Source organism: Molothrus aeneus, chromosome 5, assembly GCF_037042795.1.
Source record: "Molothrus aeneus isolate 106 chromosome 5, BPBGC_Maene_1.0, whole genome shotgun sequence".
NCBI classification, from domain to species: domain Eukaryota; kingdom Metazoa; phylum Chordata; class Aves; order Passeriformes; family Icteridae; genus Molothrus; species Molothrus aeneus.
Window position 1 is genome coordinate 69,998,781 of NC_089650.1, and position 15,100 is coordinate 70,013,880.

A 15,100-nucleotide genomic window follows, 5' to 3' on the forward strand; every position below is an offset into this window, starting at 1 on the left:
CTGTCACGGGACGTGGGTCCCCCCGGGGTGTCGCTGTCCCCGTGTCCCCCCGGGGTGACTCTCCGTGGCCCGGGCTGTCGATGACGCCCCAGCCCGGGGATGCCCGTTCTGTCCGGGGATGTCCATTCCCGTCCCGGGACGGGGACCCCCGGGGATGTCGGGGTCCGTGTCCCGGGGATGTCGGGGTCCGTGTCCCGACATGTCGCTGTCCCCCGGCCGGGGATTCCTGTCACATTCCCGGGATGCCGCTGTCCCCCGGGACACCGCTCCGTGTCCCGGGATCCGGGTCCCCCCGCGCTGCCGCTGCCGTCCCGGTGTGTCGGGGTCCCCCCGGGTGTCGCGGTCCCCCCGGGGGCGGAGCGGCTCCGCCCGGCCCCCGCCGGTGTCCGGTTACCGGCTGCCGGCTGCCGCGGCCGCAGGAGCCGCCGTCCCGCGGAGCCGCGGCCCCCGCGCTGCCCACGCAGGTACCGGGGCCCGGGGAGGGGGCGCGACGGGACCCACGCGCGGGGGCGCCCCCGGTACCGGCATCCCCCGGTCCCTCCCGTGGCGTCGCGCCCGGCGCCGCCTCCCACGCGTGTCCGTGCGGAGCCACCCCCGCGCCCCCCGCGTGCCCGGGGTCCCCTCCGCGGGTGCCCTGGCGGTGTCACCGCCCGGGGTCCCGGAGCGGGGCCCGGCCCCACACGGGGGAAGGGGGACAGGCGGGGCCGTCCCGGGGCTGCGCATCCCGGCCCCGGAGCCGCGGTGACCTTGGGCGGGGCGGGGGGACACGGCGGGAGTGTCCCCGGTGCCACCCGCCGCAGGGGGGCGGGCAGGGCCGGGCCGGGCCGTGCCACGGTGCCCCGCGGGGTGACACAGGGCGGTGACACAGGGCGGTGACACAGGGCGGTGACACACAGCCGGGCAGCGGCAGTGCCGCGGCGCCCTGCAGCGCTGGGGATGTGGTTTAATGCCCAGGTGTGCCGTGCCGGGCCAGGCCGTGCCGTGGGGTGCCATGGGGTGCCATGGGGCGCAGGGTGGTGCGCCACGAGGTGCAGAGGGCGCAGCAGCCCCGCCGTGATCGGGTCGTGGCTGTCACCCTCAGCCCAAGGCCACCGTGGGAAAGGTGCCCGTGTTGGGGACAGGGGGGTCACCCCCCGACGCCCCGGGGCTCGGCCCTGGCTGTGCCCGCACCGGGGGGTCCCAGAGCCGGGGGTGCTTTGTGGCAACCCCCGGAGCGGGGGGGGTCTCCAGGATCCCCGTGGTGTCTCAGGGGCTTGGTGGCACCCCGAGGCCCCCGGCCGTGTCCGTGCCGCCCCTCCCGCGCTCCCGCAGGGGACGCGGGGCAGGGGACGGCGTGTGCCACGTGCGGGGGCGCGGGGGCCGGGCTGTCCTCCCCGATGTCCCCTCCGGGGCCGCGCTGGCGGCGGTGACAGCGCTGACCCTTCCCTCAGTGGGCGCCGGGCCAGCGCCACGTGACGCCGCCGTGACACCGCCGTGACGCGGCCCGGGGCTCCCGGGGGCCGCCGCCGGGCTGGCCCCGCCCCGGGGACACCGGCCGGGGCACCGCTGTCCCCTCCGTCCCCGCGGTGCCCCCTCCGCCCCCAGGTCCCGTGCCGGGGGTGGCCGTCCCCCCGCCCACCGGGCCGGTGTCCCCCCGCAGGTGTCACCGGCGGGTCCCCAGGATGGCGGAAGCTCACCAGGCCGTGGCCTTCCAGTTCACGGTCACCCCCGAGGGCTTGGACTTCCACCTGAGCCGCGAGGCCGTGCGCCAGCTCTACCTGGCCGTCGTGCACTCATGGAAGAAGCGCTTGGTCCGCGCCAAGGTGGGCTCGGCCGCCCGTGTCCCCTCCCGTGGCGGCCGCCCGTGCCCCCGTGACCCCGCTGTGCCCACAGAACAGCTTCCTGACCGGCGTGTACCCCGCGTCGCCCTCCAGCTGGATGGTGGTGGTGATGGCCACCGCCGGCTCCTGCTACTGCCAGGTGGATCCGTCCCTGGGGCTCATCGCCCGCATCCAGCACTGGCTGCCCCGCAGGTGAGCGGGACACGGCCCGGGACACGGCACGGCCAGCGCGGGGGGACAGCCCGCGGTGGGGACAGCCCGCGGTGGGGACAGCCAGCAGGGACCCCCGGCAGTGTCCCAGGGACAGACCCCAGACCCAGCGTGGCCGTGGCGGCCCGGGCCAGCCCTGGGGGCTCCACCCTGCACATCCCCGCCCCATTGGGGATGTCCCTCAAGGGGTCCCACCCCACGGAGGGACCCCAAGCCCCAGAGGGTGCAGGAGGCCTGTGACATCTCCATTTGGGGGTGTCCCTCAAGGGAACCCACGCAGGGACATCCCCGCGGGTCCCACTCCACAGGTACAGCCCCACCTGGGGACATTCCCTGGGAGTGCCACCAGGGGCACAGCCCCACCTGGGGACACCCTCCAGGGATGCCACCCGTGCTGTCCCCAGCGCTGAGGCCGTGTCCCCCGCGTGTCCCCAGCGAGGCGCTGACCCCCCAGGCGCAGACCGTGGTCAGCACCGTGGTGTTCTCCACGGGGGCCTGGCTGGCGGCCGTGCTGCTCTTCCGGAGGCTGCTCCGCCTGCTGCTCTCCTACCACGGCTGGATGTTTGAGCCCCACGGGCGCATGAGCCGCAGCACCCGCCTCTGGATTGTGAGCGGCACCCGCACCGGGAGATGCGGGACATGTGGGGGCCGTGGGACATGTGGGGGCTTTGGGAGGTGTGGGAGCTTTGGGAACTGTGGGAGCTCTGGGAGCTCTGGCTGCTGTGGGAGCTTTGGGAGTTTTGGGTGCCGTGGATGCTTTGGGAGCTGTAGGAGCTTTGGGAGATGTGGGAGCTGTGGGAGCTTTGGGAACTGAGGGAGAAGTGGGAGCTTTGGGGGATGTGGGAGCTTTGGGAGTTTTGGGTGCCGTGGATGCTTTGGGAGATTTGGGGGCTGTGGGAGTTTTGGGTGCCATGGGAGCCACAGATGCCATGGAGTTGTGGAAGCTGTTGGAGCTGTGGGAGCTCTGGGAGCTGTGGCTGGTTTGGGAGCTTTGGGTGCCATGGATCCCATGGGAATTGTTGGAGCTGTGGGAGCTGTTTGAGCTGTGGGAGATGTGGGAGCTTTGGGAGATGTGGGAGCTGTGGGAGCTTTGGGAACTGAGGGAGAAGTGGGAGCTTTGGGTGTTTTGGGAAATGTGGGAGCTTTGGGAGATGTGGGCGCTTTGGGAGGTGTGGGAGCTTTGGGAGATGTGGGCGCTTTGGGAGCTGTAGGAACTTTGGGAATTGTGGGAGATGTGGGAGCTGTAGGAGCTTTGGGAACTGAGGGAGAAGTGGGAGCTTTGAGAGTTTTGGGAGATGTGGGAGCTGTGGGAGCCATGAGAGATGTGGGAGCTGTGGGAGTTGTTGGAGCTATGGGAGACATGGATGTTCTGGGAGCTGTGGGAGCTGTGACTGGTGTAGGAGCTGTGGGTGCTGTGGGAGCTTTGGGAGATGTGTGTGCTTTGGGAGCCGTGGGTGCCTGGAGTTTTCTGGGAGCTGTGGGAGCTTTGGGTGCCGTGGGGGCTGTGGAAACTCAGGGAGCTGTGGGAGCCTTGGAAGGTGTGGGAGCCTTGGGTGCTTTGGGAACAGGGAGTTTTGGGTGCTGTGGCAGTCACAGATGCTATGGGAGCTGTGGGAACTTTGGGTGCCGTGGGCGCTGTTGAAGCTCTGGGAGCCATGGGGGTTTTGGTAGCCGTGGGTTTTTTGGGAGCTGTGGCTGGTGTAGGAGCTTTAGGTGCTGTGGGTGCTGTGGGTGCCTGGAGTTTTTTGGGCGCTGTGGGAGCTGTGGGAGCTGTGGCTGGTGTAGGAGCTTTGGGTGCCATGGGACCTGTGGGTGCTGTGGGTGCCTGGAGTTTTTTGGGAGCTGTGGGAGCCGTGGATCCTCACCCCATCTCTCCTCCTCCTCCTCCTCCTGCCGCTGCTGCCGCTCCCGCAGGCGGTGATGAAGGTCATGTCCATCCGCAAGCCCCTCCTCTACAGCTTCCAGAGCTCCCTTCCCAAGCTGCCGGTGCCCCCCGTGAAAGCCACCATCACCCGGGTACGCCGCCCCCGTGGGGCTGGGGGCCCGAGGGGTGCCCGGCGGTGGCGGTGGCGGTGGCGGGGGGGTCACCCCGTGTCCCCTCCCCGCAGTACCTGGAGTCGGTGCGGCCGCTCCTGGACGATGACAAATTCCGGGAGATGGAGGCGCTGGCCAAGGAGTTCCAGGAGAAGACGGCGCCGCGGCTGCAGCGGTACCTGCGCCTCAAGTCCTGGTGGACAACCAACTATGTGAGTGTGGGGGCACCCGGGGACACGGGGACCCCGCGGCCTTTGGGGTGGTGACCCCGGAACTGGTGTCCCCTCCCGGCAGCATGAGGAGGGATTTGGGATCTCCTGGGTGTCCTGGCTGGAGCGGTAGGGGCAGAGGATCCTGTCCCCCGTCACTGTCCCTTGTTTCTGTCCCTTTCTCCTGTCCCCATCCCTATCTCTGTCCCTTTCACCTCTCGCCATCCCTGTCCCTTCCCCCTGTCTCCTGTCCACTTTCCTGCCTCCTAACCCTTGTCCCTGTCCCCCATTCCTGTCCCTGTTCCCATCCCCGTTCCTGTCCCCTATCCCTTGTCCCCGGTCCTCATCCCTGTCCCCTCACCCTTATCCCTATCCCTGTCCCTCTCCCATCTACCTGTCTCCTGTCCCCATTCCTTGTCTCCATTTCTGTCCCCTACCCCATGTCCCCCTCCCTGTGGCCTTTCCCGGTTCCCTCTCTCCATCCCTGTCCCCTGTCCCTGTCCCCTGTCCCTGTCCCTGTCCCCGTCCCCGCAGGTCAGTGACTGGTGGGAGGAGTACGTTTACCTGCGCGGCCGCAGCCCCCTCATGGTCAACAGCAACTACTACGCCATGGTAAGGGCTGAAGGGGGATGGGGCACCCCCAAACGCCCCCGGGGACCCCCCCGGCACCCCCCGCGACACGCACCGTGTCCTTTGTCCCCAGGATTTCCTGTACGTGACCCCCAGCCGCATCCAGGCTGCGCGGGCGGCCAACGTGGTGCACTCCATCCTGCTCTACCGGCGGCGGCTGGACCGGGGCGAGATCCCCCCGGTGAGGGGGGCCCGGGGGCTTGGAGGGGGTCCAGGGGGTCCCGGGGGGAGGGGGTGAACGTGGTCCAGCTGTACCGGCAGCAGCTGGAATGGGGGGAGACCCCCGGTGAGGGGGGACTGGGGGGCCCCAATGGAGCTGGGGGGGGTCCCAGGGGGGTCCCATGGGGCTGGGGGGGCCAAGGGGACTGGGAAGCCTGGGGGGAATCCCATGGGACTGGAGGGACTGGGAGGCTCTTTAGGGTTGGAGGGACTGGGGGGTCCCATGGGGCTGGGGGCTCCAGAGGGTCCCAGGGGGTCGGGGGAGCTGAGGGGTCCCAGGGGATGGGGGTTTGGGGGGTCCCAGGGGGTCGGGGGAGCTGAGGGGCCCCAGGGGGATGGGGGGGCTGGGCGTCTCAGGGAGATGGGGGTTTGGGAAGGTTCCCAGGGGGATGGGGGTTTGGGGGGGTCCCAGGGGGATGCGGGAGCTGGGGGGTCCCAGATTGATGGGGAGCTGGGGGGTCCCAGGGGGATGCGGTTTTTAGGTGGTCCCAGGGTGATGGGGGTTTGGGGGGGTCCCAGGGGGATGGGGGTTTGGGGGGTCCCAGGGTGATGGGGGTTTGGGGGGTCTCAGGGGGATGGGGTTTTTGGGGGGTCTCAGGGGGATGCGGTTTTTAGGTGGTCCCAGGGTGATGGGGGTTTGGGGGGTCTCAGGGGGATGGGGTTTTTGGGGGGTCTCAGGGGGATGGGGTTTTTAGGTGGTCCCAGGGTGATGGGGGTTTGGGGGGTCCCAGGGGGATGCGGGAGCTGGGGGGTCTCAGGGGGATGGGGTTTTTGGGGGGTCTCAGGGGATGGGGGGATCCTGGGGGTCCCGTGGGGTGGAGGGAGCCGTGGGGACCCCATGGATTCGGGGCTCCCGGGAGAGCCCCGCGGGGCGGAAGCCGGGCGGTGCCACACGGGGCTGCCGGGGGGCGCGGAGCGGGGGTGGCAGCGGCAGAGATGGGGACACCGCCCCCCCCCGAGCCCCCCTGAGCCGTGTCCCCCCCAGATGATGGCCCTGGGCGTGGTGCCCATGTGCTCGTACCAGTCGGAGCGGATGTTCAACACCACCCGCATCCCGGGAAAGGAGACGGGTACGGGCCCGGGGGGCGGCACCGCGCCGGGGGGGGGTCCCGGGGGTCCCCGCCGCCCTGACCCCCCCGTGCCCCCCCAGACACGCTGCTGCACCTGACCGACAGCAAACACCTGGCCGTGTACCACAAGGGCCGCTACTACAAGGTGTGGCTGTACTACGGGGGGCAGGTGCTGCCGCCCGCCGACCTGGAGATGCAGTTCCAGAGGATCCTGGAGGATCCCTCGCCCCCGCAGCCCGGCGAGGAGCGGCTGGCGGCGCTCACGGCCGGGGAAAGGTGTGAGGCACTGGGAATGACGGGAATGGCGGGGGTGTTGGGCGTACCGGGATGTGCTGGGCACCTGGAAACTCCGGGAATAACGGGGATACTGGGGATGCTGGGGACGCTGGGCACCTGGGAGCTCTGGGAACACCGGGAATAATGGAAATAATGGGAATACTGGGGATACTGGGCACCTGGGAGCTCTGGGAACACCGGGGATAATGGAAATAATGGGAATACTGGGGATACTGGGCACCTGGGAGCTCTGGGAACACTGGGGATAATGGAAATAATAATGGGGATATTGGGGATGCTGGCCACCTGGGAACTCTGGGAATAATGGGTACAATGGGAATAATGGGGACACTGGGCACCTGGGAGCACTGGGAATAATGGGAATAATGGAAATAATGGGAATACTGGGGATACTGGGAACTCTGGGAACACCAGGAATAATGGAAATAATAATGGGGATACTGGGGACACAGGGCACGTTCAAACTCCGGGAATAACGGGAATAATGGGGATACTGGGAATAATGGGAATAATGGGGACACTGGAGACACTGGGCATCTGGGAACACTGGGAATAATGGGAATAATGGGAATACTGGGGATACTGGGTACCTGGGAGCTCTGGGAACACCAGGAATAATGGAAATAATAATGGGGATACTGGGGACACTGGGCACCTGGGAGCTCTGGGAATAATGGGAATAATGGGAATAATAATGGGGATACTGGAGACTCTGAGCACCTGGAAGTACCAGGAACTCTGGGAATAATGGGAATGTTGGGCATACTGGGATGCTGGGCACCTGGGAGCTCTGGGAACATCAGGAACACCAGGAATGATGGAGATAATGGGGACATTGGGCACCTGGAAACTCTGGGAACTCTGGGAATAATGAGCATGCTGGGCATACTGGAAACACCGGGAACACTGGGAATAAGGGGAGCAATGGCCATACTGGGAATACTGGGGATGCTGGGCATAATGGGCTCCTGGGAACTCCGGGGAAAATGGGCACACTGGGGATACTGGGAACACCGGGAGTGTTGGGAACCCTGGGCCACCAGGGCGTCCTGTCCCCATCCCTGTCCCCATCCCTGTCCCCGTCCTGTCCCCATCCTGTCCCCATCCCTGTCCCCGTCCTGTCCCCATCCTGTCCCCGTCCTGTCCCCATCCCTGTCCCCATCCCTGTCCCCGTCCTGTCCCCATCCTGTCCCCGTCCTGTCCCCATCCTGTCCCCATCCCTGTCCCCATCCCTGTCCCCATCCCTGTCCCCATCCTGTCCCCATCCTTGTCCCCATCCTGTCCCCATCCTGTCCCCGTCCTGTCCCCATCCTGTCCCCATCCCTGTCCCCATCCCTGTCCCCATCCTGTCCCCATCCTGTCCCCGTCCTGTCCCCGTCCTGTCCCCATCCCTATCCCCATCCTGTCCCCATCCTGTCCCCATCCCTGTCCCCATCCCTGTCCCCATCCTGTCCCCATCCTGTCCCCATCCTGTCCCTGGTCTCGCACAGGGACACGGGACACTCCCCAGGGGTGGGGGGCTCAGAGGGGTCCTTGATGGCCCCGGTGCCACCCGGTGCGGGATGCCCGGTGTGGGGTGCCTGGCTCTGCCCAGTGCGGGGTGCCCGGTGCGGGATGCCCGGTGTGGGGTGCCCGGCTCTGCCCGGTGCGGGGTGCCCGGTGCGGGATGCCCGGTGCGGGGTGCCCGGTGCGGGATGCCCGGTGCGGGGTGCCCGGCTCTGCCCGGTGCGGGATGCCCGGTGCGGGGTGCCCGGCTCTGCCCGGTGCGGGGTGCTCGATGCGGGATGCCCCGCGCTGACCGGGGCTGCCCAGGGTGCCGTGGGCCGAGGCGCGGGCGCGGTTCTTCAGCCGCGGCCCCAACAAGGCGGCCCTGGACGCCATCGAGCGCGCCGCCTTCTTCCTGACGCTGGACGAGGACGAGCACGGCCAGGAGCCCGCCCGGCCCGGCTGCATGGACGCCTACGCCAAGTCCCTGCTGCACGGCCGCTGCTACGACCGGTGCGTGAGCCAGGACACCCCAAAACCCCAAAACCTGCCCCGGGTACCCACAGACACCTCAAACACCCCAAACACCCACCCAGCCCCGTCCCTGCTGCACGGCCGCTGCTACGACCGGTGCGTGAGCCAGGACACCCCAAAACCCCAAAACCTGCCCCGGGTACCCACAGACACCCACAGACATCCCAAACACCCACCCAGCCCCGTCCCTGCTGCACGGCCGCTGCTATGACCAGTGCACACCCCAAAACCACCCCCAGGACCCCAAAGCTGCACCCCAAACACCCACAGACAGCCACAAATACCCCCAGACACCCCAAACCCCCTCCCAGCCCGGGCCCTGCTGCACAGGCACTCCTCTGACAGTGAGCACCCCAAAGACACCCCCGGGACCCCCTCACAGCCCCTTTGAACCCCCCCACATCATCCCCAGCCCCCCCAGACCCCATCACCCAAGTCCCCATTGCACTGCTGTGACCGATGGGCACCCCAAAACCCTGCTGGGACCCCAAATCCCAGCCCAGCACCCTCAGCACCCCCATCCTACAATCCCACACCTATTCCCAGAGCACCCCAGCACCATCAGGCCCCCACGCAGACCCCCAGCACCCCATCCCTGCTGCTCCCACTACCTGTGGGCACCCCAAAACCCTGCTGGGACCCCAAACACCCCCCCTGCCCCTTCAACCCCCCACCTTCCCCTGCCATCTCCCCAAATCCCCCTCTTGCCCTCCTCCCTCCCGGTGCCCCCTGCCCCCCCAGTGCCCCCCAAACCCTCCCCAAACCCCCCCAAACCCCCCGTGCCGCCCCCAGCTGGTTCGACAAGTCCTTCACGCTCGTGGTCTACAAGAACGGCAAGGTCGGGGCCAACGCCGAGCACTCCTGGGCCGACGCCCCCATCATGGGGCACCTCTGGGAGGTACCGGGGCACCCCCGGGTGGAGACACCCCAAATGGGGCAGGGACACCCCCAATGGGGCACCCCCGGCACGGGCAACCATCCGGTGGGGCACCCCAGGGCTGGGGGTGCCCGGGCTGGGGACCCCCTGATGGGGACCCCATGGGGTGCCCCAAGGGCTGGGGACCCCTGCCAGGCACCCCCAGACTGGGGACCCTCAGGGGGGACCCCTATGAGGCCTCCCAAGGCTGGGGACCCCGTTTGGGGGTGGGGAGGGGGAGCGGATGTGGGGGTTCTGCCCGGGGCTGTGCGGGGTAAGGGTCGGGATTCTGGGGGGCTGGGGGGCTCTGAGGGCTTGGAATTGGGGGGCTCAGGGAGTTGGGGTGATGGGAGCTTTGGGGGACAGGGGCGTTTGAGAGGCTTGCAGGAGCCGGGGGGGATTGCGGGGTTGAGGAGCTTGGGGATTTGGGGATTCGGGGTTTGGGGAGCTCCAGGGTTGGGGGCCCATGGAATTGGGGGATCAGGGGCCCGGGCCTTGGGGATTTGGGGTTTGGGGGACCATGGAACTGGGGGCCAAGGGATTTGGGGATTTGGGTGTTGGAGGGTCATGGGATTGGGAGGTCAGGGGGCTTGGGGATTTGGGGTTTGGGGAGCTCAGGGGTTGGGGGGCCATGGAATTGCAGATCTGGGGGCACAGAATCGGGCGATCGGGGGTCTTGGGAATTCGAGGTTGGGGCGGTCATGGATTGGGGGGTTGAGGGTCCTGGGGGTTTGGGGTCCGGGCAGATCTTGGAATTGGGGCGCTGGGAGTTATGGAGTTGTGGGGCCGGGGGTTTTGGGGGCCGGGGGTCGTTGCCCCCTCCCCAACGCCCCCTGTCCCCCCCAGTTCATGCTGGCCACGGACACGTTCCAGCTGGGCTACACGGAGGGGGGGCACTGCAAGGGGGACCCCAGGTGGCAGCTGGCCCCCCCCCAGCGCCTGCAGTGGGACATCCCCCCCGAGGTGGGTGACAGGGCGGGGACAGGGCGGGGACAGCTACAGGTGAGGGTGAGGGCACAGGTGAATGCTGTGCCATGCCGTGCCGTGCCGTGTCCCCAGGCGGTGGCAGCCATCCAAGGGTCACTGGGGGTGGCTCGGGTACAGCAGGTGAGGGTGCCATGTGCAGGGGAGGGCACAGGTTCAGGTGTGGGCACAGGAGAGGGTGCCATGCCGTGCCATGCCATGTCCCCAGGTGGTGGCAGCCATCGAGGCGTCACTGTGGGTGGCTCAGCTGTGGGCACAGGTGAGGGCACAGGTTCAGGTGTGGGCACAGGTTCAGGTGTGGGCACAGGTTCAGGTGTGGGCACAGGTGAGGGTGCCATGCTGTGCCATGCCGTGCCATGCCGTGCCATGCCATTCGGTGTCCCCAGGCGGTGGCGGCCATCGAGGCGTCGCTGCGCGTGGCTCAGGCACAGGTTCAGGTGTGGGCACAGGTTCAGGTGCCATGCCGTGCCATGCCGTGCCGTGTCCCCAGGCGGTGGCGGCCATCGAGGCGTCGCTGCGCGTGGCGCGGGCGCTGGCCGAGGACGTGGATTTCTGCTGCTTCCCGTTCTCCACCTTCGGCAAGGGGCTCATCAAGCGCTGCCGCACCAGCCCCGACGCCTTCATCCAGATCGCCCTGCAGCTGGCACACTTCCGAGTGAGCGACGGGAACGGAGCTGCGGGAATGGGATCTGTGGGGTGGGATAACGGGGTGGGATGGGATGGGATGGGAGGGGATGGGATGGGATGGGATGGGAGGGGATGGGATGGGATGGGATGGGATGGGATGGGAGGGGATGGGATGGGATGGGAGGGGATGGGAGGGGATGGGATGGGAGGGGATGGGATGGGATAAGGATGGGATGGGATGGGATGGGATGGGATGGGATGGGATGGGATGGGATAAGGATGGGATGGGATGGGAGGGGATGGGATGGGATAAGGATGGGATGGGATGGGATGGGATGGGATGGGATGGGATGGGATGGGATGGGATGGGATGGGATGGGATGGGATGGGAGGGGATGGGATGGGATAAGGATGGGATGGGATGGGATGGGGTCCATGGGATGGGATGGGATGGGATGGGAGGGGATGGGATGGGGTCCATGGGATAGGGTGGCGCAGGGCCAGGGAAGGATGGGATGTGTCCCGGGCGCAGGGCGGGGCCGTGGCCAGGACGAGGAGGGGTGTGACAGCAGCAGGCGGGCACTGGGACGAGCCAGGCCCATGACGCCGTGTCCCCACGCCGCCATCCCCGCAGGACAAGGGCTCCTTCTGCCTGACCTACGAGGCGTCCATGACGCGGCTGTTCCGCGAGGGCCGCACCGAGACCGTGCGCTCCTGCACCTCCGAGGCCACGGCCTTCGTGCGCAGCATGGCCGACACCCGGCGCAGCGTGAGTGCCCCCGGGAGCGACACGGGGCCGGCCTGGGGATCCTCCACACCCTCCCGGGGGTCCCCATCACTCAGGGGGTCCCCATCCCTGCCGGGGGTCCCCATCCTTCATACAAGTTCCCATCCCTTCCGGGAGTCCCCATCCCTCACAGAGATTCCTGTTCCTCACAGGGTGCCAGGTGCCTGTTTGGGGTGCAGTTTGGGGTGCAGTTTGGGGTGCAGTTCCCCAGCCCCTCCCCAGCATGCAGAGGGGCAGCAGCAGCAGCTGCTCAAGGTGCAGATTTGGGGTACAGGTTTGGGGAGCGGGTTTGGGGGTGTGTTGGGGTTCAGTTTGGAGTCCAGCCCCACCCCGGACCCCCCAGCGCTTGGAGGGGCAGTGTCTGTTCAAGGTGCAGATCTGGGGGCTGTGGCAGGGTCCAGGTTTGGGTTCAGTTTGGGGTTCTGGTTTGGGGGGTCAGTTTTGGGTTCAGTTTGGAGTCCAGCTCCCCCCTGGACCCCCCAGAGCTCAGAGCGGCAGCAGCTGTTCAAGGTGCAGGTTTGGGGCTGTGCCGGGGTTCTGGTTTGGGCTCAGTTTGGGGTGCAGGTTTGGGGTGCAGGTTTGGGTGTAATTTGGGGCTCACCCGCAGCGCTCGGAGCGGCAGCAGCTGTTCAAGGCGGCGGCCGAGAGGCACCAGCAGCTCTATCGCCTCGCCATGACCGGCGCGGGCATCGACCGCCACCTCTTCTGCCTCTACCTGATGTCGCGGTACCTGGGCACGCAGAGCCCCTTCCTGGCCAAGGTCAGCGCGGGGGGACACGCACGGGGACAGGGGACACGGGATGGGGACACAGGACGGGGACATGAGAGGACACGGGACAGGGACACGGGACGGGGACATGAGAGGACACGGGACAGGGACACGGGATGGGGACATGAGGGGACACGGGACAGGGTCATGGGACAGGGACACGCACGGGGACAGGGGAAGGGGACACGGGACAGGGACATGGGACGGTGACGTGAGGGGACACAGGATAGGGACACGGGACAGGGAGAAGGGACAGGGACACAGGATGGGGACAGGGGAAGGGGACACGGGACAGGGACACGGGATGGGGACAGGGGAAGGGGACACAGGACAGGGACACGGGATGGGGACACGGGATGGGGACACAGCAGGGCACGGGGGGAGCAGCACATGGGACACTGAGGGACATGGGACAGGGACATGGGACAGGGACAGAGACACAGGATGAGGACACAGGACAGGGACACGGGGAGACATGGGATGGGGACACGGGGGGAGCAGCACACAGGACACTGAGGGACACGAGACACAAAGGGGACAGGGACACGAGGGGGCAGTGTGGGAGCAGCACACGGGGGTGGCACTGAGGGACACGAGGGGGGGAGCATGGGGGGACACGAGGGGCACGGGGGTGACGCAGGACACGGGTGGGAGCACAGGGGGAGCAGCACACGGCACTGAGGGACACGGGGGGACGTGAGGGGGACAGGCAGGGACATGGGGGAGCACATGTGGAGCCGCTGTGGGACACGGGCAAGGGGGCACAGGGGGACGCAGAGTGGCACCGGGAGGGGCACGGGAGGGCACAGCGGGGTACAAGGGGGCACTGCCACCCACCCTGGTGTCATCACTTGTGGAGTCCCGCTCTGGGGCTGGGGTGCCATGGGGCGCACTGGGGTGCACTGGGGTGCACTGGGGTGCCATGGGGTGCCATGGGGCACAGTGGGGTGCAGTGGGGAGCCATGGGGTGCAGTGGGGTTCCGTGGGGTGCCGTGGGGTGCCGTGGGGTGCAGTCGGGTTCCCTGGGGTGCAGTGGGGTGCAGTGGGGTTCCTTGGGGCTCCCAGGGGTGCTGTGGAGTACAGTGGGGTTCCCTGGGGTGCAGTGGGGTGCAGTGGGGTTCCCTGGGGTGCTGTGGAGTACAGTGGGATGCAGTGGGGTTCCCTGGGGTGCCATGGGGCACAGTGGGGTGCAGTGGGGCTCCTTGGGGTGCCCTGGGGTACAGTGGGGTTCCCTGGGGTGCTGTGGAGTACAGTGGGGTGCAGTGGGGTTCCCTGGGGCTCCCTGGGGTGCCCCGGCCTGCAGCGAGTGTCCCCACAGGTGCTGTCAGAGCCCTGGCGCCTCTCCACCAGCCAGACCCCGCAGCAGCAGCTCAAGATGTTCGACCTCGAGAAATTCCCCAACCACGTCTCCAGCGGCGGCGGCTTCGGCCCCGTGAGCTCCGGGGGGCACCGGGAGGGCTCCGAGGGGCACTGGGGGACACCGGGGGGCACCGGGGGGCATCGGGGGGCACCAGGGGGCACTGGGGTGCGGGGGGGCTGTGGGCTCTGTCCTGCGTTCCCCCCGTGGGTTTGGGCCGGGGGTGCCCCACACTGGGAGCCCCCAGCCCCACATGGGTGACCCGGGGGGCTTCAGCCCAAGCCCACAGCCCGGGTGGGTGCCCCAGGTGGGTCCCAGGTGCCGCCAGGTGCCCCATGGCCCCTCTCCCCCCCTTGCAGGTGGCAGACGATGGTTATGGGGTGTCCTACATCATCGCCGGGGAGAACCTCATCACCTTCCACGTGTCCAGCAAGTTCTCCAGCCCCGAGACGGTGAGGGGGGAACGGGGCTGGGTGGGGGCTCTACCAGAATCCGTGGGGTCACCTGCGGGTCACCTGTGGGTCTGGGGCAGCCCCTGACCCTGATCTAAACCCTGCTGCATCCTGACCCCCCCTCCCCTTCCTGTGGGACCCCCACCCCATCCATCCCAGGGCCATCCTCTGGGACCCTCCCCACATCCCGGTCACCCCCACGGGGTGCAGCCCGTGCTGGGGATCCCCCAGCTCCGGGGTGCCCCAGGGTGGGCACGGGGGGGGTTCGGGTCTCCCTCTGGGCGCTCGGGGCGGGCTCTGAGCGGTGCTGCCCGCAGGACTCGCAGCGTTTCGGCCGCAACATCCGCCAGGCCATGCTGGACATCGCGGCGCTCTTCGACAAACCCCCCCCCGACGCCGGGAAGTGACCGCGGCGGCTCCCGGGGGCTTTGGGGGGCCGGGGGGCGCCGCCCCCGACCCGCTCCCAATAAAGGCTCTTGGTGTGACCCCGCCGTGCCACGGGGGGGACCCCGGGGGCGTCCGTGGGGTGCAGCCAGGGCTGGATCCATGGATGGAATGTCGGGGTGCATCCATGGAATGCTGGGGTGCATCCATGGGGTGCCAGGGCTGTATCCATGGAATGCTGGGGTGCATCCATGGAATGCTGGGGTGAATCCATGGGGTGCCAGGGCTGGATCCATGGAATGCTGGGGTGCATCCA

General features: G+C 68.0%; 1 protein-coding gene across 1 annotated transcript; it reads left to right on the plus strand.

Moving 5' to 3' along the window:
- Positions 1–393: 393 nt before the first annotated feature.
- CPT1B (carnitine palmitoyltransferase 1B) lies at positions 394–14,866 on the plus strand. Its single transcript, XM_066550187.1, has 19 exons — positions 394–464; positions 1,640–1,802; positions 1,873–2,012; positions 2,466–2,637; positions 3,945–4,046; positions 4,139–4,276; positions 4,808–4,885; positions 4,977–5,084; positions 6,108–6,192; positions 6,273–6,468; positions 8,302–8,487; positions 9,301–9,406; positions 10,271–10,387; positions 10,899–11,063; positions 11,670–11,804; positions 12,430–12,582; positions 13,910–14,023; positions 14,308–14,400; positions 14,718–14,866. Exons 2-19 carry the CDS (start codon positions 1,662–1,664, stop codon positions 14,805–14,807), a joined length of 2,319 nt encoding a protein of 772 aa, XP_066406284.1. The 5' UTR covers positions 394–464; positions 1,640–1,661; the 3' UTR covers positions 14,808–14,866.
- The last annotated feature ends 234 nt before the right edge of the window (positions 14,867–15,100 follow it).

Bases quoted from the DNA above. Each gene is read 5' to 3' on its own strand.
- CPT1B (XM_066550187.1), top strand. From the start codon at position 1,662: ATGGCGGAAGCTCACCAGGCCGTGGCCTTCCAGTTCACGGTCACCCCC. The intron at 2,013-2,465 runs GTGAGCGGGACA...GCGTGTCCCCAG, and splicing joins CAGCACTGGCTGCCCCGCAG to CGAGGCGCTGACCCCCCAGG. The intron at 8,488-9,300 runs GTGCGTGAGCCA...TGCCGCCCCCAG, and splicing joins CACGGCCGCTGCTACGACCG to CTGGTTCGACAAGTCCTTCA.